We start from the raw sequence: 25,203 nt of genomic DNA, 5'->3' as shown, positions 1-25,203 counted from the left end.
GTTTGAAACATTTGTCCGGGTCCAGTAATCACATAAAATTCCTTACACTAAGGTAGTATTAAATATTGATAGTATAATACATACTAAAAAAATATTGAAAGTATAATCTAACAAATCAACACAGTATTTACACCCATACAAAAACCAATGAAAACAAGAACCCATTATTAGTCTTGCTATAGAGACATTTCTCCGGAGCCACACTAAGACTATTTCAACAAAAGCAACCAATGGTTAGGCATCGAGATAAGACAGGAACAGAAAGACTTAGTATGGCTCCGAAGAAAATGTCTATACAGCAAGAGTTGTATAAACATTGTCATTCAGCAACCAATGAAAACACAGTTGCTAGCTCATTTTCACATTGCTTCGACCCATAAGAAATCAGATCAATGAAAACAAGAACCCATCTCTTAGATGACCTAATAATGATACAGTAAGTATAATCAAACATGTATTCAACATGGAAACCGAAAGCCAAAGACAGGGGAGATACCAAACTACCATTATTACTCTTTGCCCGTTGAATAACTTCTTTGAACACCAGGTGGTGCTGTTGGCATTGGGTAGCTAATATGGCATTGTGAAGCATCAGCAAACTGGGGGGCAACCACATATGGAATCTGTAATGAGTATAGATAGTAAATTTCCAATGAGTGCTAAGCCCGAGCACTGATCAGGAATAGGTTTCTTTGAGAACATTTCACAGGACAAAAAAAAATTAAGTAATATGGGGTAGGTCAAGGAACTTTAAGAAGTATGAATCAAATCAATCACCTGAATCGATAAGATAAAACGGGACAGGCCCAAGCTTAGGATAACTAGGCTTGGCCCTTAACTCAACTCATGCTTGAAAATTTTAATATCAATTTCCATGTTTCAGAGGATACTGTGGGATTCTCATTGGTATTATGATAAGCTATATGTTACTCGCAAGTCATTTAGTTCAGTTTATTTAAGTTGCACATTCGAGCAACATTCTCGAGCTGAACTATGCTCTGTTTTGCCCGGCTTATTAGATTTCAAGCTGAGCTCACATAAGCACCTATCCAAATAGTTCCAACAATGGTATTCTCAGAAATTTAGTCTTTCTAGCCAAAGAGTCCACTAATATTAATGCCACAAAACCAACCTGTAGCAATATTAATCTGACATGTATTACTATACAAGTGATGAGTTTGTGTCCAAGCATAAGATTTAGCTAATTAATCATAATTTTAGATGTTTTTAGCCTAAAGTAAAGCTGTCATACAACACCCTACCTCACACAGTCACTCTTTTCTTTTTGTTTCTTTTCATGTTCAACTTCTTTTTCATCTCTTTTTATTTCTTTCTTCTCCTTATTCTTTTGCTGTTCGCTGCTCTCCCTCTCTTCTTTGATTTCTTCTGCTGCTTCATCATCATATTGCCATCATCTTCTCGTAAGCAAGCTGCTTGCGACTGTGTGTTTTGGGTTGTTTTTGTAAGAGGTTGAACATGAGATTTATCGCATGAATTGAACAAGTAATATTGGCCTCATAAAAACTAAAATCAAAGTTGACAAAACTTAATTTTTAATGCCCTAGATACTATTGTATGGATTAGCATGATTCACAAAATTAGAGGCTTTGGGTACACATATTTTATGAGAATAAAGATTATCACAAGATTGTTCTTTCGAATACTTATGTTGTAAACCAGATTGTGTCAAGAATGATAAAGCTGATTTTTAATGCCTTGATATTAATTTAATCATGATTTTTGCAAGGTTTAGTGCTGTTAATGACATAGAACTTGTTATTGTTATTACCTAAGCATTAAGTAAATAAATCCAAAGCTAAATTCCTAAAATATGGGGCCTGACTGCATGAACTAAAGTCTATCTCCAATGGTCATCCACAAAGATCCTCTTCCTCCATTCACTTCCATTCAGTTCCACTTTCTTCATGACATTTTAAACTCCTTCCATTTAAGTCATCATTTGCATTTTGGCCTCCCTTGGCTTCTTTTGAGATCTTCAATATCCCAATCCTCCACCTTCCTTACCAGTTCCTCCTTTATTGTGTCAACTACAATTTTCCTTCAAATAGCTACACTCATAATTATACCCCTCACGGTGTTCCCATATGATTTACATCCTAATCAAATTATAACTTCCCACATCCATTGTTACTCCGACACTTTGTTCACTTGGATGTTGTGTGTCGACATGACACAATACTTGACAAAGCTTATATCGGTATGTTCAAAAACAAGTGTCTATACTTGATATGTAGTTCATCGCCGACTCAATAATTTTCTTTGTAATCTCAGATCTAGGTTTAGATCAATACCTAAATCTAAAACCCATGAATTGCATGACATCTGCGGACAATTAAAAAACAACAAAATGATTGGTAGCTTGAGAGGTGCGATTCCATTGGTGAACTTTCCAGCATACGGTCCAGGTCGCAAACATGGTGTCAGAATCCAACCTCCTTTCTACGTTATATAGGCTTTAGATGCTATTATTATGTTACTCTCAACCCATATTAATGACATCCAAAAGCCTTCCACCCTTTACTTTTAGGGAAATTATACCATGTAACCTTGTGTCTTATGTGATTTTTCTTAAATAACCCTATCTTTTGCACTAGTTCCCGAGATAACCTTAGACTTGCAAAATATCATTAATCAATCAATCAATCAAAGCTTTAATCCCTTAAGTGGTGTCGGCTACATAAACCAAATTTGATTATTTTGTGTAGTCATCGATAAAGATCTTACTCCTCCATCTCTTACAATCCAATGCCTCATCCTCACGCAAATCCATATACTTGATATCCTTCCTAACTCTTTCCAACCAAGTCATTTTCAGTCTCCCTCTCCCTCGTTTAACCCCTCCATGGTCCCACTCTTTCACTCTTCGTACCGGGGCACCCTCGGGTCTCCGTCTTACATGCCCAAACCAACGCAGACGATTTTCCCTTATTTTGTCTACAATGCCTGCCACATCTACTTTCTTGCGAATAACCTCATTTCTGATTCTCTAGAGTGTTCCCTCACATCCACCTTAACATGCGCATTTCCGTAACCTGTATTTCTTTGATGTGCTCCTTCTTAGAAGCCCAACATTCTGTAACATAGAGGAACACTGGTTTTATGACAATCCCGTAGAATTTTCCTTCCAATTGTAAGGGAATGCTTTGATCACATAACACTCTCGTGGCCGCTCTCCATTTAAGCCACCCTGACTTAATCTTGTGGGCCACATCTTTATCAATGTCCGTTTTTTTGGATGATCAACCCAAGATATATAAAACATTCACTCATGGTCAATTCTTTTCCATCTAAACTCACCACATCATCGCTTGTCCCCCATTTGAGTAGCAAAGCGGCATACCAAATTTTCAGTCTTACTCCGACTTAGCTTAAACCCTCTAGATTCCAACCTTTGCCTCCATTGCTTGCAAAATATCATTAAAGGAAAAGCTAACTTTGTTAATAGTTTCACTTTTTTTTTTTCCCCACTTCCCTTTTTCTTAATAATGGTGGCTCTAAGCAATGTATACCTCTCTCTCCTTCTCTTCCCCTGTCTATTTTTTCTTCTTCTACTACTTTATATCCTCAATTTCAAGACCTTGAAACTTAACATTTTACCATCCCACATTATCCACTAAAATTTAATTGAACTTGCAAAATTTTAATGCCTTTACATTTTAAAAAGCCAAATTAAAACTTAAAATTTACCATCCCACATCACCCACTAAAATCAAATTAAACATCAAATAAAAAAACATATATGTAAAATAAAATTACAAAAACCAAATAAGGAATGAAGAATTAGGAAGATTTAAAAGGAGTTACTTATTATCTTCTTTTCTTTTCATTTTTACCATTTTAGTTTAAAAAATAATAAAATTACTTAACATTTTTATGTTTTCCATCCAATTTAATGAGTTTTTACAAGTTTAAGGTAACCTCTGTCGTATAAAAGTCAAGGTTATATAAGAAAAACGCATAAAATACAAGGTTACATGATATAATATCCCTTATGCTTGTGTTGTTGTTAGACCTTTATAGATATCATATTATACATTTTAATCTTGCTGTGTGAAATTCAGTCCTTACGCAATTAACCAACAGAACCGGTTCTAATGGGTTTGACCTGATTCCAAAACCAAGGACCTGGTTTGAACCAGTTTCTGACTCCGAGACCTAAGTCTTTGGACCTGGTTAAAGTCGAGTACTCAATGGAGTTGGATTGTTTTAAAATTAAAGCGTAAAAGTTTTTCAACAATCCTTGTAAAAAAAGGCCATTAACCCATTCCCATTATAGCTCCTAAAAAACCCTAAAATAAAAAAAGCACTCTCCGTCACCTACTTTCTTTTACCTAAGCACCCACGCCCCCTTCAAACTCTCAATATTTGCCTATACCCCATTTTCCTTTTTCTTTCATCTCTATCTCTTTTAAAAGCTAAGAGCACTTACATTTCTCTCATGTTCAAGATCTAAAGAATAAGATATTTGTTTGATTATAAGATACCTTTTTTTAATTGATTTTAAACTTTCGTTTGAAGTCATTTGTTTTTCAATAATACAAAGTACAATTTCTCTCTTTATATTCAGACTAGTTTTAATAATGTGAGAGATTTCTTTTTTCTTTTCTTTTCAAAGGTATAAGAACAAAGGTGAAGTCCAAGAACATGGTATGGGAACAAAAACATGTAATGTAGGCTCTAGAGTTTCCTGAACATATGGTAATTTTTTTTTTTTTTTTTTTTAATAATTAGTCCATTTTTTTAGATGCATTATTGTTGTAATTGCAGACTTCTAGACAATTTTTGGAGTGAAGAAAGAGAGAGAATAAAAAGGGCCCATGTAATGTGACTGTTTCATAGAGATAGGAAATATTTTTCAATTTATCCTATTTTTAATAAATACTAAGTGTTACTCACTTTCCGTTTTCATTCCTTTTTTTTTTAAAAATTCTACTCACTTTTACTTTGTTCTTATTATGATGACCTTTTATTCATTTTTTTGTCACCTAAAACACCACTAGTGGGACTAATTTTATTTAATAAATCCCTTACTCTATACCTTCTCAACTGTAAAGTAAAAGTACCCAAATGTATAGTCCCCATTTTCACTTTACCTTGGTATGCGTTGTTATAATAACGGAGTTGTTCAAGAAAACGAAGGGAATATTAGCTAGAAAAAAATTAAAATAAATAAAAACAAAAACACAAATTAAGTTAAATGAGAAAAGTCAAAGGTTGACATCAGATTTAAATAAATGTAAAAGAAAAGGAAAAAGCCATAAGTAAAGGAAATCATGTGTTTTCCCCCACCTACCCCAAACCTTTCTTTTCTTTATTTTTTTCCAAAAGAAGATAATTGAAGCCTTGAAGATGTCAAAGAAACATTGATTGCTCTCCAACCGATGAACACAAGCGTACACGGGGAATGTACCTATGATCTTGCATGTGTTTTTTAAGCCCTATAACTATATCAAAATGCTTGAATTGCAAATCTAGGGTTTTCAATTCTAGTTCGTCACCTCTCACAATCCGGGTTGCCAACTACAGAATGGATGAACCAGGTTCGCGGTTTGAGGCATTGTTTCGCATACTGGGTATCACTAGAACTCCAAGATTGTGCAAACTAATGAGTCATGCTATAAAACTTTGGGAGTAATTGATAGAACAAAGGTTAAGGAGAAGTGTGAACATCTCATAAAATTAATTTGGATTTATGACAGGAAGATCGAAAGTGGAGGCAATCCATCTTATGAGACAACTAATGGAGATTTATCGGGATAAGAAAAAGGATTTACATATGGTTTTAATTGATTTGAAGGCCTACAATAAGGTACAAGGGAGATTCTTTGTTGGATTTTAACAAGAAAAGACATTTCGCGGAAATATGTTAACATCATTAAGGACATGTACAAGGGAGCTAGTGCAAGTGTGTAGATCACTATTAGGAAAACCGAAGAGTTGCCTATTACAATTGGAGTTCATAGTTCTAAACTTAGCCCTTTTTTTTTTTTTTTTTTTTTTTTTTTTTGCTATAGTCAAGAATGAATTGACGAGTTCAATTCAAAATGATATACCATGGTGCATGATGTTTGCTAACAATATTGTGTTAATTGATAAGAAAAAAGAAGGCGTGGAAAGTAAGTTGTAATCGTGGGGACGAACTTTGGAATCCCATGACTCGAAGGTGAGTAGAAGTAAGACGGAATATTTGGAATGTAAGTTTAGTAGCGTGAGAAACAAGGAGACAAGTGATCACCTTGGATGGGAAGGTTGTCCAACGCTATGAGGTCTTAGGGATCTATTATTCAAAAGGATAGAGAATTAGAAGAAGGTGTATCTCTTAGTAACAAGAATAATACTTTATGTCGGATAAATACTTCTTGACATGCCCCTTAAGGTTTATAATCCAGGATTATTTGAGGTACTATTCATGTTTATAATCTAGGAATATTGGAGCATTAAATTATGTTCTTTATTCATTCGTTAACATTTTATTAATTTTTTTTTTATTTGCCTAATGGTTGAAGATTTAGCAAAATTCATGAGCATATTTGTATGATCAATCATGTCTCTTAATTTTAATCTCATGATTAGCCTTGTTTGATATTTCAGATTATTGATTTGTTTATGTCTCAAGTGCAAAAGTTTGGTACTTAATAGTCTTTAATTGTTTTTCAAGGTGATTTCACTTGATTAAACTAGGATTCAATTAAGTAATTAAAGTTTAAAGTTTAAGTATTCAAGGATTTATTATTATTTTTTTTTTGGTAATAAGTCAGGAGAAGTGTAAAGGCTAAAAAGGGTATTATAGTATTGTTTAATCACCATGTGATAAGCAATCAATCAAAGCCTTAATCCCATATTTGATAAGCAAGATAAACAAAAATCGTACTTATGTCTAATTGTCAAAAATAAAGACTAAGATACTAACCACTAAAAGTGAAAGAGATTGGCAACCAATACTTAAGAGAAGGTTCTCTTATAAAGTGTCAGAACAAAGGAGGAATAGTTTTAGCATTGCTTTCTTGCATCTTTTCACCCTTTAATTTGCACAAAGTGCAATTATACTTAATTATCGATTTTCCTAAGGCCAACTAATGTTCACTAGTTATTTAAGGTTTAAGAGTCAATTGGACGGGGGATTTCCAATCAAGTTGTATTTGGCTTAGTAAAATCACGTGTAAGAATATTAATTCATATCTTCCTTCAGTGTATGTAATTTGCATTAGCTTTGACTTTTGCCTCACCATGTCTTGATCTATGATGGTCTTGCGTCAATCCATGCTTTTACTTAAAAACACATGGGAGATTAGATTTTCAGTAATTTATTAGGAGTTCAAGTTGATTTAGTCATATTCAATAATAATTAAACAATAAAAGAATTGCGAAATTACTATTAAAGAGTTTAGGATTTAATAAGGGTAACTTTTTTTTTTTTACACAATAAGGGTAGCTATTTTGGTCATAATGTTTCCACAATATATTTTCAACGTCGGTTTTTACTTTTTGAGTTTTTGGTTACAATATACTTCCTCCGCTCCATATTTCTCGCAACATACCTTTTGGCACGCGTTTTAAGAAAGGGGCTTGAGAGTGCAAACAAGCAAATTAATCGAAATTATTTAAACACAAGCACTAGAAAAACTATAATTTACCGGTGTTAAAAATAAGATTTTTTTTTTTTCAAGAAACAACCTTTTAAAAGGCCTCTTTTGTCACAAACTACCATAATTGTTTTTTTTTTTTTGGCACTTTCAGACCTATATATATATATATATATATATATATATATATATATATATATATATATATATTTTTTGTCAAAAAAGACCAAACCCTACTTCTCGACGTTAACCACCTATTTTCCGGTGTTGACCTCAACGTGCAGGGCACGTGACTTCTTATTTTCCTAATTACACGTGCCCTGCACGCTGAGGTTAATTGAACAAATTTTATTCGTGTTGATAAAGAAAACTTATATTTAGAGTATGACTCTTAAAACTAGTCACTCGTGCAATGTGAGTAACTAGGCAATGTTCAAGATCAGAAACCAGGGATATTTTATTTTATTAAGTGTAGCCAATAACATAATGGGCAAAGATAGTACCTGTGTTGCAATTCCATTATAAGATTGGTCTTCCATTCCCCGGCTCTTGGGGGATGTCTTTGAAGCTAATGGATCATAGCTTGACTCGCTTCCATTTAATTTATAAAGTTCAGCCCCAATTGCAGTATCAGCCTCATTGGTTTCAGATTTCACCTGCTGTAAGTATAAAGACGTTTGATTACTCAGAATATAAGCAAAGAAATTCAGCAATGTTAGATGATACAGCAGACCCAAAAAAAAAAAAAAAAAAAAAAAACCTAAGATTACCTGAAATATTTTTCCTAGTGTTTTTAGCCCTTTTGCTCGTGCACGTAGCTCCTCTTTTTTGGCATTGTTGTCTTGAAGTACCTGGATAAGCAAAAGACATATTTCAGAAATAATAGTCGACTTGATCCATATACTACCAAAGTATTTAATACATAATTGGATAGGTATAGCAACCATCTGACAAACACGAGAAAGAGTCCCTTCAATGTCAACAACATTGAGCTTCCACAAAGAATCTATCATCACTTTCTTGTGAGATTCCATATAGCTTTCAAGCTCTTCCTCAGTGTAGTTACCCTCTGCATTGAGATGTCGTTTCATGTCTTCTTGTAGCTGAAATAAAGCGACAGCACCTAAGATGACCAACAAAAAAAGGGAAGAGATTAATGGACACAAATAACCAAGAGTAGTCTCAGAAGTGAGCTACAAATTAAAGATGATGTCATAAAGGAACAATTATCGAATAATTTCAATTTTGCTCCAAACCGTCCGAGAAATCTCTAGATGACTATTTTTCTACACTCGATTTTGAACGAATTGTAATTATTTAAACTGATGAAAAGGAAATTTTACTGACATAAATTGATATTTTCTGGTTAAATTTGACTTTTACTAATTAAAACTAATTTATCCAACTATTTCTAGAATTTGTCAAATAACACTGATTTGTACTTATCAAAACTTGAATTATTACCGATTAAATCAAACTTTTTGAATGAGATAATTTTTTTGATGGAAACTGGAAGTTTCACTGTTTTTTGCTGAATTAATTATTGATTTAAAAGGAAGAAAACGGGGCCTCAGAAGGCAAACATCAGCAAGTATTTAACACCGGTTAAGAGTTCATGTCTAGTAGTGAAGTATGTTCTTCTCAATCCAAATTATATTGGACCAATTTGCACACCTTAACCCAGCTTTCATTTTCTTTTTATTCCGTCTTTCCCGAGACCAAGGCATTCATTAACCATCTTTCAAAAAAGGGAGTCTCATTGATTCCATTTTAAAAAATTGGATTAATGAGTTGAGCATTTTTTTCCCTTCTTTTAATGACAAGAGAAAATACTATTAAAGATACAAAACAGATGAATAGAGGAGAGAGTGTGCTTGCAAAATGTACCCCAAGCAAGCCTGGGATGGAGCCTTTGATGCCCATGTAAGATGCCTAATGATGTATAATTTGAGAGTATTTAGAGGAGAGAGAATGGTGGATGGTCCTTTACCCTGGTCCTTAAGAGGAGTATATATGGTAGCATATGCGTACGCAATAATGGGCCCTTATAGTGTATTTTGCTTACTTAGGTCTATTGAGGCCTTTGGGCTTATAAGGGTAAAATTACCCCAGACTAGAAAGGGTATGACCATTTTGGTACTCAAAAAATTAGCTGGCGCACCTTCGAATGAAATACTTACCCAAAAATTTGGGAATGAGTATAACCCCATTACCGAAGCCCAACTTTGAATGGAGTACTTACCCAAAAATGTGGGAATGAGTATAACCCCATTACCAAATCCCAGCTTCAAATGGAATACCTGTCCAAAATTTAAGAATGAGTATAACCCTATTACTGAAGCCCATCTTCAAATGAAGTACTTACCCAAAAATCTGGGAATGAGTATGACCCCATTACCGAAACCAAGCTTCTAATGGAATACTTACCCAAAAATCTAGGAATGAGTATAACCCCATTACTGAAACTTTGAATGGAATACTTACCCAAAATCTTAGGAAAGAGTAAAACCCCATTTCGAAGATGTACTTACCCAACAAAGATTCGGCTCGGCTAAAATCCGTTTTCTCAAAATTTGAAATTCTTTGAAAATAATAGAGCTCGGCTGTGCTGAAAATATAATAACTCATTTCAAATAGAATTGGGTCTGCGAGCTAATTGTTTGGGTACCAAAATAGTCATACACCCATTTTAGCCTAGGGTAATCCTACTCTTATAAGCCCAGAGGCCTAAATAAGCCAAATACACTATATGAGCCCATTACATCGCACTTATATGTTACTATATATGCCCTTCTTAGGGGCTAAGGTAAATGAGGTCACACACTTATCATTTAAGAGGACCATCCACCACTCACGCTCGCCTAACTTGGGTGTCGGAGGCTCCGCCCGCCCCAAGGTCTCGACTCGGGGTTCATTTTGCAGGTTCACACAAGGCCGAAATCCGAGGTCCACGAGCAGCCCGTAAAGGCCCAAATAATCAATTTTTTGCCGAAACAACAATAATTTTTAAACAAGTCCTAATTAGAAATTATGTTATAGTCCTCTCCCGTCACGAGCTTCATGTTCTCACAAAAGTAAAACAAAGTTGTTTAAGCCAATTTCTTTTGATTCATTAACGACAATAAGTAAATCATTTTACAAAATTAATAGCAACGCTATAGGTCAATCCATACTATCAAACCCCATACAACACGAAAGGTCAATCTATAATAACAATATTATACGCATTATGACAATACCACTACAACCCACTCTTTCTCTTAATCAGCCATAAGACATCAATGGGGTATGACTTGTTGATAAGCTGGGGTAAAAATTTCATGCAACACCACATCTAACGTAACCAAGATATGTAGATGCCTCTCAGATTAACACTAAATCAAGATATAACTTATCAATACAGCAGTGACTAGGATATTAGAGTCCATAATGTGTAATTCACCGGCAAAAATGATTTATATGTTGGTTCATAGGTAGTTAAGATGAAATTTAAGTTCATTAACGCTATCTTCCAGGGACAAGTCTGTATCAATCTAAAATTTGTTCCTATTAAATTCAATAATCGCATTCCTAATTGTCACGGTCCAAGTGTTTTAACACCGGATCTTGCGGCGCGCTCTTGCCTTTTGGTGACGAGAACGCAAGTCTACTGTGAAATTGGGGTTATTAGCACAAAGCAATACAAGCGGGCAGAAGTATCTCAAGGGAGCACGCATCTTAATGTTACAAGTGCGGAGTTTGGGCTTGTAACGGTCGATACTTCAAAGCGAGCACAAGCGTCGATAGCGAGGGCTTCTTTGGAGGTTCTTTTGGTTTGGAAGGGATGGTTTAAAAACAAGGCAAACACAATATCAATATAGGCTTAAAGCAACACACAAGTTTCAAAGCCATATGAAACCGGGTAGGTAGCTTGGATTTCATTCAATCATTTGCTCCCTAAAGAGCTTTAAATAGATTACATATGGAATTACTTGTGAAAACTAAAATGATAGTAACACAATAATTCTTCCTAGAGCCTAGAATACATAAAGAAAGACTTAAAGGGCATAACATAGGGAAATTACAAGAAAAAGGGAGGTGGTTACATAAAAGAAAAAGGCGGATTCTAACATCCTCCACCACTTAAGCTGTCGACAACCTCGTTGACTTACAAAATAACATCTAAACAAAAGAAAAGTGACAAGTCAATCTTATGTGATGATGCACTTGGAGTCTTCTGATGATAGGGCTTGAGACGACTGACGTGGAACATAGGGTGTATCTTCATCCACGCTGGCGGCTCTACCTTATATACATTCTTCCCAATCCGTTTGGTGATGCGGATGGGGCATTCATACTTCTTGATGAGTCTGCGGTCTCTTCCTCTAAGGAACTATAGCTGTTTTGGCAGAACTTTTACCATCACCATATTACCTACATCAAGTTCCGAGGCTTAGGGACCACCATCTTAGGCCTCGCCTGGATGGCAATGCCCTCATCACTGCAGCTTTCCAACATAGAGCGAGCTCTTCCTTCAGGACCTCATTCTCCTTTAAAGCGAGAAGTTCCCCCTCATTCTCCTTTAAAGCGAGAAGTTCCCCCTCATTCTCCTTTAAAGCGAGAAGTTCCCCCGAGAACTCCTCACCCAACTTGGCCACCTCACCCATCAACTTTTCTAAGGCTTTATTGGCAAGAGTGTGGGCCTTCGTTGCGTGCTCAAGGTTCAACTCTTCAATCCGATTGTCAAGATCAACCACTTGATCCTTAAGCGAAGTAACATTGAGCTCCACCTTGCCGATTACATCAGCTAATACGAGTTCAGCTGACTTTTTGTCGGCCTTAAACACTCGCTTCTCTAGCTTTTAGAGAGCTTGAATTGTGGCCTAAGGCTCCATGGCTTCAGTCACTTGTGATGCACTGACTTCCTTGCTCTTACCCATCGTCCCAACACTTCTCCTTCGCAAGCTACTATGCTAACTAAGCCAACAGAACGATGCCCCAAACGGTCGTTGCTGCTCTCATACCACTTTGTCACATGCGGACTAACTCCCCTAGTCTTTAGCACGCGCGCCCACTAACTTCCTTCCTTAAGGTAGCTAGTCAAGGCCTAACACCGAGGATGCTTATAGCAAAGTATGCAACAAAAGCTTAAGTAAGAAAGTAAGATGTAAGCACAAGAGAGTAAGGTTATGATAACTTTTATTGCTTGAGAATGAGATTGTTTATAAATGGTTGGATGCTACAAAAATGAAGGGGAAGGCCCCAATTTATAGGGCTCCCAAGTGCCTAGAGACTTCCTCTCTAGATCCTTCTAACCTCAAATGGAGGGTCCTAGAAGCTATCTCTCTAGAGACTTTTATACAATTCTGGCCCTGTATAATTTGGCTAGCAACCTTAGGGAAGGAAGTTAGTGGGCGCGCGTGCTAAAGACTAGGGGAGTTAGTCCACACGTGACAACGTGGTATTAGAGCAGCAACGATTGTTTGGGGCATCATTCTGTTGGCTTAGCTAGCATAGTAGCTTGCGAGGAATGAGAACAAGGAAGTCGGTGCTTCACAAGTGATTAAAGGCATGGAGCCTTAGGCCACAATTCAAGCTCTCTAAAAGCTTGAGAAGCGAGTGTTTAGGCCGACTAAAAGTCAGCTAAACTCGAGTTAGCCATGAGCGGATTGTTTGATGCAATCGGCAAAGTGGAGCTGGATGTTACTTTACTCGGATCAAGCGGTTAATCTTAACATTGACCACACAACAGAGGCCTACATAAAATGTCTCACACAGTCCTTGTTGGCACTCATAAAGTATCTCAAATCTTCTTCTAGGAAGCCATTGAATCTTTTTGTCTGCCCATCGGATTGGAGGTGGTGACTTGATGACATGTTTAAGTCTGACCCCATTAGTTTGAACAACTCCGTCCAAAAGATACTCGTGAATCTCGTGTCTCTGTGTGGTAACCCCCAATACTTCATGATGTGCTTAAAGAACAACACCGCAGTCTCCTCGGCGGCGCCTTGCAAGGGAATAAAAGTAGCATATATGGAGAATTTGTCAACCACCACCATTATGGTGGAGAATTGGTCCACCTTGGGCGGGCTGCTAATGAAGTCCATAAATATACTTTCTCATGGACGAGTTGGGAGACCTCTAGGTTTTCGCCGATCAATCTTATCTTGTTGACATGATCAAACAAGTTCTGGAAGTTTTGGTGTAGGCGTGTAGCTGATTACATCTTCTTTCATCCCCGACCAGTAGTACCCCATTGACAGTAAAAGTGTATCATGACACTCCTTCGAGAGCATCTTCTGCAATCCCCTGCTTTTGGTATGAACAATGTGTTGCCCTTGGTGAAGACAAGGTCATTCTCAATCCAAAAGCGTCGTATCTTCCCTTCATCTATCAACTTTTTTATTGTGTTGGTCATTGGGTCTTCGAGGAGGTGCTGAGGTGCTGTTTCACCTGTTCCTACCGAGGTCGAAACATTGTTGGCCGCCTATGCACGGAAGCAAGATCCGCACGTTGACTCAAAGCATCGGCATTGCCCCTTGGTACCTCTTGTTTTGTATGTGAACTCCACATCAAATTCTGCAAGTACCTCTTGCCATCGTGCTTGTCACCCCGTTAACTTTGGTTGAGTGAGGAAGTAACTCTTTGCAATATTGTTTGTGCGAATAAAGAACTAAGCCCCCAATAGGTAATGCCTCCACCCTCTCGCAGTGTAGAATAGCAACTCATTTTCTGAGTAGCATATATTTTTTTTGCCCCATTTAGCTTCCGACTCTCATATGCGACGGGGTGACCTTCTTGAAGTAGAAACCCACTTAGCGCAAAGTCCGATGCATTTGTTTCTACTTCGAATGGTTTATTAGTGTTTGGGAGCGCTAGGACTGTTTGGTTCTTTCATCACTGCTTCCTTAAGCTTGATAAAAGCTCCTTATTGCTCATCTAACTAACTCCATTTTTTCTCCTTCCGCAAGTCTGTGAGGGGACTTGCAACTGCCGAGTATCCTTCTATAAACCGGCAATAGAAATTAGCCAACCCCAACAATGATCTTAATTCCGAAACGCTCTTTGGTGCTTGCCAATCACTAATAGCTTTGATTTTCTTCGGGTCCATTCTGATAAGGCAGCTCACTTCTCTTTGTGCGAAAGCGCATCTCTTCTGCTTCACAAACAAATGGTGTTGTCTCAATTTCCAAAACACCTTCCTCAAGTTATCCAAGTGGTCTTATCCAAGTGGTCTTCCACGATACTGCTAAAGACCACAATGTCATCCAAGTATACCACCACGAACTTGTCGAGGTACTCGTGGAAGACTTGGTTCATCAACGTTGCTAGAGCATTTGTCAACCCAAATGGGATAACCAGCCACACAAAAGCTCGGTGACACAGGCCGTCTTCGGCTCATCTCTTTGAGCAATTCGAACTTGATGACGACCTAATCTCATATCCAGTTTGGTGAAATAAACGGTATCTCCCTGTTGGTCGAATAAATCGGCCACCAAGGGTATGGGGTAGTGATTCCTCATAATCTCAAACTCCCATCCCGTTTGGCATTATAGAGGGCCGAATGAACCCGACTTCTAGCAATTCATTTAATTATCTTCGCAATTTGGCTAACTCAAGGGGCGCCATCTAATAGGGACTCTCTTCGGAAGCCTCTGGCTCCTCGCACCAACTCTATGGTGTGATCAATGGCTCTCTGGGGAGGGAGTGATTTTGGAAGCTCTTTTGGACGGTCAGTAAATTCTCCAAGCAATCCTTCTATGGCAGGATGGAGGTCGCTCGCCTTCTCATCTTCCTTTACTGAGAGCGTAGCCAGAAATGTTGGCTCATTTCTCTTCATTCCGTTATGAAGTTGTATCGCGGAGACCTCTACCTTTCCCTCTTTACTCTAGGGCTATTGGGCATGTCCGTAAGAAGCAGGGTTGATTCCCAGCAACGAGCAAGGAGCCCGTGTGGGGTATCGATACAACTTTGCTAACATGGAGGAAATCCATTCCCTGCACCATTTTAAAATCATCCATTGTTGCCACAGTGAAGTCAAGTGTTCCACTCCAATCTTGGCTTTTAGGTTTTTTGCGGTACCGTGGATTGGCGAAACCTCTGGATTAACATTTTTCATGCGGCCACCACCGCGCACCACCTTCAACCCTAGTCGGCTAGCAATAACTTCGGTGATAAAGTTGTGGGTGGCTTCTACATCAACCATTGCTCGAACCTTCTTCCTATTTACCCACACTTCCACGTACATCACGTCATTCGATGGGCGTCTATCTTATGGTGTTTTTGTTCCCATGGCTTACATAAAGTTTACCGAACTCAATTTTAAGGGTTCTCCTTCACTGATCTTCTCTTCCTCCTTGTCCTATGGACATCGAGGAAAGTTTCTAATGAAGGTTGTCAATTTCTCCTTTGAGGCGGCATTCAAACCATTTGTGAGGCCTGCGACAAAGTATACAAATAAGGGGCTTATTCCATGAGGACGAGCGAGAGGCCCCACCTTTGATAATAGAAGCGAGGGATCCATTCCTCCGTGAGTCATCTCCCCCGTTCTTGTATCTACTTCACACAACTGTTCAAAAGAGCCTTCTTGGGGTGCTTGCTGACCCACTATTCCCTTCCTTCTAGTTCGACACCTTGTCTGACGAGTAATCCATCAACCTTTTAGGTGCAGTTATGGCCCTCGACAAAGTGTATTTTCAAATCTCCCTTTAGATCCAATCCTTCCCTCGCACGAAGTTAAACAGTCGATCCTTCTCATACATGTCACGAATCTCCAACATGCAAGCAGAATATTCTTTCACATATCCACAAATGAAGCTCTAATGTTAGAGGGTCACCAATCTCATACAGGAAACGGACTCAGTATTCTCTGGGTAGAATTGTGCCATGAGTTCCTTCTTTAATTCCTACCAAGTATCCACTGATGTCCTTTTTGATCGGATGTCGACATACTTGGTGCGCCATCAAAGCTTTGCATCATCAACCAAATACATTGTGGCAAATAATGAAGTATTGTCCCGTGTTGAAAATGAAATTATCGAATTCCTTCGAGTCTCTCGTTCCATTGAAGGTTCGAGGTTATAAGGATTTTATCTTTGCACCTCCAACTCCCCCAAGACCTCTTGAGCAAGCATTAGAGTGGCACATTTGTCTAGTGCCTCATCGCCGCTATTTCCACCAATCCATCTACATTCAACTTGCAGTCTAGCCAAGCAAGTTTTTCCTTCCAATTTTCCATATTCTAGTAAGTTTTGAGTGCTTGCACTGTGTCTCTAGAATGAGCCTTGGCTCTGATACCAACTGTCACGGTCCTAGTGTTTTGACACCTGATCGTGCGGCGCGCTATTGCTTTGTGGCGATGAGAACGCAAGCCTAGTGCGGACTTGGGGCTTGTTAGCACAAAGAAACACAAGTGGCAAAGGTATTTCAAGGGAGCCGAGTCTTAATGTAACGAGTGCGGAGTCAGGGCTTGTGATGACTGATACTTCAAAGCGGGCACAAGTGGGTCCAACGACAACGAGGGCTTCTTTGGAGGTTCTTTTGGTTTGGAGGGGATGTTTTAAAAGAAGACAAGCATAATATTAATACAGGCATAAAATAACACACAAGTTTCAAAGAAATAAGCAACCGGGTAGGGAGCTTAGATTTTATTCAATCATTCGCTCCTTAAAGAACTTTAAATAGATTACATATAGAATTACTAGTGAACACTGAAATGACAGTAACACAATAATTCTACCTAAAGCCTAGAAAACATAAAGAAAGATTTAAAGGGCATTACATGGGGAAATCACAAGGAAAAGAGGGGGGTACATAAAAGAAAGAGGCGTATCTAACACTAATCCACCTTGCAACAACCATCTGTTGAAACTTCTTTAGTCCCTCCTTTGTTAAAACATGTTTAAAATGTCCTAGAAAGACAAAAAAAAAAAAAAAAAAAATAGAAAAAAAACCTTACAAGGAATCAGATGAGGTCACTTACACGACTCACGTCCCACACCCTCACTAATGTCAAGTGGGTTAGCCGGGCAATGAAGCATAATGGTGGCTAGGGAGCCCCCATTGGCTACCAATGGCATTTTTTTCATATAAAGCTTAATATTACAATAAGCTTGTACTGATAGTGAACACCACATTAACAATATCTCAATGAGCCGTTTAAGACCGAGACGGACTCCGAATGAGATGGTGGTCCACCGCTTTTCAGATCAAGAAACATCATTATAAATGCGGAATTATGCGTGGCATAGTTCCAGAACCCTATGGAAAGTTCTACAACTGAATAAGGATATCTTGTACATAACTAAGGTGCTAAAATTGTATAGAATACACCATAACATTGTATATAAGAGCATTGCAATTAGAAGAGTGGTTGAATCTTCTAGAATTAGTCTCAGTAGAACCCCCCGTGTGAGAAGGTTAAGAACTTTCTAGAATAAAAAACCATGAGTACGGTGTTTGGAATAAAGGATGAGAGCTCTAGTGTAAGTTCACAATGAAATTGGTGATAAATGAACATTGTCGCGAGGTTGGCAATCACTTGTCGCTTCTTAGCGTTCAAAAGAAACTTTTGAAGTCGTACATCTATTTACTTAATAACTAATGTAAGACTATGATTTATTAAAAACAATTCAATGGCAAGTAATTTTAATAGATCTTTGCTTCAAATACCACTGCACCGCCTATTGGCAATGCGTCTTGTGCGACCAAAACAGCCTTATGATCAACATATACATTAGCATCGAGAGGACGCTCTCATGGCTTTGTCGTGCATCTTCTAAGGGTGTGAATTCAATTATATTGTAAGGTATATTAGTGTTAGAATCCGCCTTTTTCTTCTATGTATCCCCTCCCTTTTTCCTTATAATGTCCCTATGTAATGCCCTTTAAGTCATACTTTATATTTCTAGACTCTAGGTAGAATTATTGTGTTACTGTCATTTCATTGTTCACCATTAATTCTATATGTAATCTATTTAAAGCTATTTAGGGAGCGAATGATTGAATGAAATCCAAGATCCCTACCCGGTTGCATATTGCTTTGAAACTTGTGTGTTGTTTTAAGCATTTATTGATATTGTGCTTTCCTTGTTTTAAAGCATCCCATCCAAACCAAGAGAACCTCCAAAGAAGCCCTCGTCGTCGGACCCGCTTGTGCCCGCTTTGAAGTATCGGCTATCACAAGCCTCGACTCTACACTTGTTACATTAAGATGCATGCTCCCTTGAGATACCTGTGCCCACTTGTGTTGCTTTGTGCTCACAAGCCCCAATTTCGCGCTAGGCTTGCGTTCTCGTCGCCAAAAGGCAAGAGCGAGCCACACAATCAAACATTCAGACTATGACAATTGGTATAAGAGCCAAGGCTCATCCTAAAGACACTGTGCAAGCACTTAAAGCTTGTTAGAAGATGGAAAATTGGAAGAAAAGACTTGCTTGGCGAGATGGTAAGTTGGAACAGTGGACCATGCTTGAGGAAAGGGTTCCCAGACCAAGAAATTGTTATAAAGCAAGCCGAGATGGAAAAGTACATGGTGAACATAGTTAAATTGCTGTGTACAGAGGGTGGCCGATGAGGCACTAGACAAATGTGCCACTCTAATACGAGCTCAGAGAGGCCTCAGGGGAGGAGGTGAAAAGATAAAATCCCCAAAACCCTGGACCTTCAATGGCACTAGAGACTCGAAGGAAGTCGATAATTTCATTTTCAACACGGAACAATACTTAGAATTTGTCACCTAGAAGATGAGTTGAAGGTTGATACAGCCATAATGTATTTGGTAGATGATGCAAAGCTTTGGTGGCGCACCAAGTATGTCAACATCCAAGCAAAGAGGACGTCGGTGAATACTTAAGAGGAAGGAACACATGACACAATTCTACCAAGAGAATATTGAGTTCATTGCCCATACGAGGTTGGCGACCCTCCAACATAAGAGCTCCATTCGTGAATGTGTGAAATAATATTCTACTTGCATGTTGGAGATCCATGACATGTTTGAGAAGGATCGATTGTTCAACTTCGTGCGAGGTTGGATTGGGAAAAAAGGGAGATTTGGCGCCAGAAAATAGACACCTTGTCGGGGGCCATAACTATAATTGCAGCTGAAAGGTTGATGGATTACTCGGTTTGAACCTGAAGAAAAGGAATAGTGGGTCAACAACAAGCACCCCAAAGAGCACCTCAAGGGCTCCCAAGTTAGTTCGAGTAGCGTGGGGAGTGGACGTAAGAGTGAGGGAAATAATTCATGGAGGAATGGAGTCCTCGCTTCTACAAACAAAGATGGGGCCTCCAGCTCGTCCTCATGGAACGAACCCCTTATTTGTATACTTTATTGCGGGCCTCACAAATGGTTTGAATGCCGCCACAAAGGAGAAATTGACAACCTTTAGAAGAAACTTTCCTCGATGTCCATGGAGCTTGACAAAGTAAAGGACAAGGTGGAAGAGGAGATCAGTGAAGAAGAACCCTCAAAATTGAGTTCGATACACTTTATGTATGCCATGGGAATAGAAACATCGATAGATAGATGTCCATCAAATGACCTGATTTACCCTTGAAAAGAGGTGCGGAGAGCCTTTTTTTGGTACAACTTTCAGGCGAATTAGGGACGTCTTAGGTACTTTTTGGACGTCCCCCAATACAAATTGAAGCCTAACCCTAAAAAAAATCCTCTTCACTTACCTTTGCGATTGGGAAAACCCTAATCCTAAAATACAAAGACAACAGAGTAGAAGCAGCGACCTGCTGCTGTAGGCTGACCATCAGCTCCGACCAGGCGACCACCAGATGCAGAGTTCTTTCTCTCGCTCGCTGTTTCTTTTGTTCTGTTTTGTTAGATTTTTTTTATGCATTGAAGTTTTTTTATTCACTTGTTTTTTATTCATTGGTGTGATTATGTAGGTTTTTTTTTTGTTTGTTTTTTTCTTCCCTATTTCGATTCCTACTATAGGTTTCTGCTTTGTTTTTTTTTACTATTTTCTTTTTTTTTTCCTAGATGTAATTTTAATCTTAATGTTGTTATGTTGTGACTTTTGTGATTATCTAAAAAAAAAAACTTCTATAGATTTATATTTTGCTGATTTTTTTTGGCGTATCCATGTCGTACCTGTTTTTTGGAATTTTGGATTTTGCCATATTCTGTCCCCGTACCCGTTTTTGTACCCGTATCCGTTTTTGTGCAACATAGCTAAGTAGGATTATAAGATCCTACAAATTTTATCATCAGTAACGTGTTTTTGGATCATAAGATCCAAATCGAATTTCAACAACAATGAGGCTAGTGACAATTTTATTTTTTAACCACTGAATATACCACCAACATGTAAGGTGCTTAAACATAATGTACTAAGATGGTGAGGAAGAGAGCAAGGGTGAGAGGAAAAATAAATTAGCAAGTAGAAACAAGGCCTTTTTTTTACTTACCTGTTGCCGCTGTTACTTGAGATTTAATAACATGACCTTTGTTCCTGAACCATTCAGCGACAAAAGGTACACCAAGGTATATTGCCTTTTTTCCAAGCTCTTTAGCTGCCTGTCTTGAGTATATATAACCAATTGTGTTTAACATATCAACACCATATGCTGCAGAAGCAAGTCAAAGTTTGAATTAGAAAGATTAAAAAAAAAACAATTCAATATTTTATATAGAAATATACACATCCACATCCACCATCTTGTACATACATAGTAGTTTACTAAGAGAAGTAAATGCTAAGCCTTCAGTAGCACAAAACTTCACATGTATCATGAATCTATTATACTTATTTTGACTAAATTTGTCTGGTTTTTAGTTATTGGAAGTCCCACACCCTTATCTACACTTCATGAATCTACACTTCAAAGAAATATATTTCAAAACCGAATTTCATTTTGTATTGGATTGGACTAGACTTGGATCCAAACTTGACATTGAATTTACACCCTTATCAATTTAGAAAGTTGGTGACAATATGGAAAGGCACACTGTGCATACATTTCTTAAGGTGTAGACAACTAAAAAAATACAGGATCATTGAAAAATAAATTCAATTGATTTGGTATGAATCTGAAATTGAACGGAAAAAATGTCTACACACCTTTCTACCCTAGCCCAAATAGGCTTCAAATAAACTCAAAGCCTAACGATAACCTCTACTAGGCCCACAAACCTCCAAACTCCATCAAATGGCCAAAGCCCGCCAAAAATCCTAAATCAAAGCCCTAGATGTATAGAACTGCTTGTCAAGTCCCACACCCTTGATAGCGTCAATGGGCAGTAGGCAACACTCTTGGCCAAGGGGGATGCCCATGGGTGTCAGTTAACACCTTCTCCCCATAGAACTTTATTTTGTATTAAGTTAACATTTCTAGTGAGCACCACATTGACAATAACACAATTATGGGCCTTTGAGGCCCAAATGAGCCCAAACTAGGGGGGGAGGGGAAGCGTTTTTAAGTCCAATAAACATCATGGTGAAGTCGGTTTTTTAAGGTGAGGCCAGAAACGTCCAGAATGCACTAAGAGGTTCGAGAAACGTCCAGAAGTTTCTAAATCTTTTTAGGGCAATCTTGTACATACTAATAGTAGCTAGAATTGTATGGAACTCTACGGAAACTTGTACATATGAGTCTTGTACATTAGAATTGTGTAAAAAAATTTAGAGGTTAGCTTGTAGGACCCTCCATTTGAGGGGGTTAAGAATACTCTAGAAGGAAGTTTCTAGGCTTAACTTGGGAGCCCTATAAATAAAGAGCTTCCCCTAATTTTTACATCACTAAAGCCGGTAAACACTCTCTCTCAATAAAACATTTTCTTATAAACTTACCCACTTATGCATCCATCTTTACTTCTTTACTTAAGCTTTCGTTGCCTACTTTGCTTTAAGCATCATCGAGGTTAGCCATAACTAGCATCCTATGTGACATGCTGCTCTATTTTGTTGTTGCTTGTTTCTTGTGGCCGTTTTTTGGTGATAAATAATTAAAAATAAAAAATAAAAAATAAAAAAAACCTACCTGCCACACATGTAGACTTTAGGACTAGCGTACAACACTCAAACCCAGTGTAGAATACTCAAATATGACGTGGAACTAAAAACGCAAAGTCGTCATTTAAAACAGGTGACACTAAAACATGCACACAATAATAATTCAAGACAACATAGAATCCCACATATTAGTAATAGAATCGAGTGAAGGCTAATACAAGTGAGCACTAACTCCACTTCTAGCCTTAACGTTGTTTAGCTCTTAGGAGTGAATCCCACAACACAAACCTTCCATTGCTTTCATCTAACAACCCTTTTGTACATTCAATTTTTGTAAACTAAAATGCATGACACAATTTGGTTATTGAGTTTTTCAGCAAAAACGAATATACCTAGAACCCCATTGAGAAATCAGTTCTTCCATTAGACACGCTAATTCACATATCACTATCAAACTCTTTTGTTTTGGTTTTAAATTTCTTCTGGGCTATTGTAAAACACATTAACTCCGTTCTTTTTTTTTTTTTTTTTTTTTTTCATCTTCTGACTTGCTGTTCAAATAAAATTGTAGTAGTAAGTGGAAAGTGAGTCCCTTTTTTTTCCTTTTTAGATAGGAGAAAATTGCCTAGAAACATTTACTACCTCCGTTAAATGTCATGTGCAACTTTTGCCAAAAACGGATGATCGAGGTTATGTGCAACTTTCCATTTTCTTTCCTATATTAGTAAACAAAAAAGCTTAAAAAGACTGATATACCCTTACTTAAAAAATCAGATTTGAATAATTAAGTGGGGTGGTCCCATTTTCTCTCTCCCTTTTTTAAGTGGGGTGGTCCTATTTTCTCTATCCCTCCTAATAAAATCAGATTTCCACACCCTTTTTAAGTGGAGTGGTCCCATTTTCTCTCTCCCCTTTCTTTAATTACTTCCCATTACACTAGCTAATCTTTGCCCCTCAAATTTTTCCTTGGTAACCGCAAACCCCTCCAAAGTTGCACATAATATTTAACGGAGGTAGTATATTTTTGTATAGTTTATGTGGACCATGTGGTGGGGTAAGAAGTAATAAAAGTAGAAATTTTCTTTATTATAATAGAAATAAAGCAAAAGTACAAAGATAAAAAAAATAAAATAAAAATAAAATAAAATAAAGTCGGAAGATTAAAAAGAACGGAGAGAGAACACTGATTAAGAAATGCAAACGGTACCCTTATACAATGACACAATCACAAATATTAAGTCTACTATAAACTAATGAGTATGCTCCACTTAAAACTGAAATAAAACATAATATGTATAGAAAAATAAAATTAAAAAAACAATCATTAATATGACATAACTATCAATAATTTGATAAGTAAGCCACTGCATAAGAGAAAACAAAACATAAGACCACTCCACTAAATCACAAATATGCAACATTATACCTGCTAATGTATATGAAACTAAATCATTACACATACTGGGTTACAATTCATGTAATTTGTTTGCCCCATCATGTAAGCATAGACGCATTCCATTCAAATAGTGACATGGCTATACCTATATTGAGAGTAAAATATTTATAAATAAACAAAAAATAATAGGCACAAAGAGACTTTCAGTCTATTACTTTATTAAGCTTCCTAAATTCAAAATCCATTTGGGTATAGTACAAACAATCTAAGAAAATTTAAAAGATGAAGACAAAGAACAATAGCTCTATATTTTTGTGTTAAAACTTGTTATTTTGAGTGATAAATAACCAAATTAATTAGAAAGTCCAATCTACACACACTCACGTGAATGAAAAAGACTATAGGAAAACTCTTAGACTACTTGGACTGAGCAGACTTCAAATTAAGCTGAAATTATTATCTCAATAGTTAGTTACACTACATACCAAATTGAATTCACACCAAATTAAAGAAAACTTGAATCTGTTACGAGAAATGAAGAGAGGCGAAGCATGCATAGTTTCAAATCTCTCAATGCCAATTATATACCTAATCCCAACCCATAGAACATTAAAAACTAATTTCAAAAGGTTGAAAAGAGAACAGAGTGAGAAACAATTTGAAGAAACAAAAACAAGAACTTGGTATTTTGTGTTAAAGCTGGTTAATTGATTGATAAATCACCAAAAAAATTAGAAAATCTAAATCTTAATAAACTCAGTCAAATGAACAAGAATACAGAAAACTTGGGACTAGATGGACTTAGCAGACTTTCGATAACAGAAATCATCATCTCGATAATGACTTACATTACATACCAGGTTGAATCCACAGCAAATAAAAGATAATATGAAACTAGTAAATACATATCAGATTTAATCCGCACCTAATTAAAGATAATATGAAACTACTTCTCCATCCCTAAATATAGTGCTCGTTTGTAAATTTCACGGTAATTAAGAAGATGGAGAATGAAGTACAAAAAGTACATCAAAAAGAGAGAAATACTAAAAAAAATAGAGTGGACCACTAATAATAATTACATGTACAAGAATAAAGGACATGCACATGGGTGGGGGCACAAAGTTTGAGAGAAAAATTAGGGTAGTTTGGGTATTTCAAGTAATAAAGACAAAGAAAAATGAGGGTGTTTTGATAATTTCATACTATTCTAAAATGGAAAGATACTAAATGAGAACAACATTTTGGGTCACCC

General features: G+C 37.3%; 1 protein-coding gene across 3 annotated transcripts in view; it reads right to left on the bottom strand.

Annotated features, from left to right (window-relative positions):
* Positions 1 to 25,203, bottom strand: part of LOC110699104 (chaperone protein dnaJ 10-like) — a 41,917-nt gene continuing 16,714 nt past the window's right edge. The window contains exons 6-10 of one of the 3 annotated variants that reach the window (XM_021876592.1): positions 21,009 to 21,167; positions 8,549 to 8,727; positions 8,375 to 8,455; positions 8,108 to 8,263; positions 1 to 623 (exon numbers count right to left, since the gene is read on the bottom strand). In XM_021876592.1, the coding sequence (XP_021732284.1) occupies positions 510 to 623; positions 8,108 to 8,263; positions 8,375 to 8,455; positions 8,549 to 8,727; positions 21,009 to 21,167 (689 nt within the window). In that variant the 3' untranslated portion in view covers positions 1 to 509. Of the gene's footprint in view, positions 624 to 670; positions 1,441 to 8,107; positions 8,264 to 8,374; positions 8,456 to 8,548; positions 8,728 to 21,008; positions 21,168 to 25,203 lie in introns of those variants that run through there. The other 2 variants (XM_021876593.1, XM_021876591.1) reach the window with 2 other exon arrangements.

Source organism: Chenopodium quinoa, unplaced genomic scaffold (genome assembly GCF_001683475.1).
Source record: "Chenopodium quinoa cultivar QQ74 unplaced genomic scaffold, ASM168347v1, whole genome shotgun sequence".
Lineage (NCBI taxonomy): Eukaryota > Viridiplantae > Streptophyta > Magnoliopsida > Caryophyllales > Amaranthaceae > Chenopodium > Chenopodium quinoa.
This window is presented reverse-complemented; position numbering and strand designations above follow the sequence as displayed.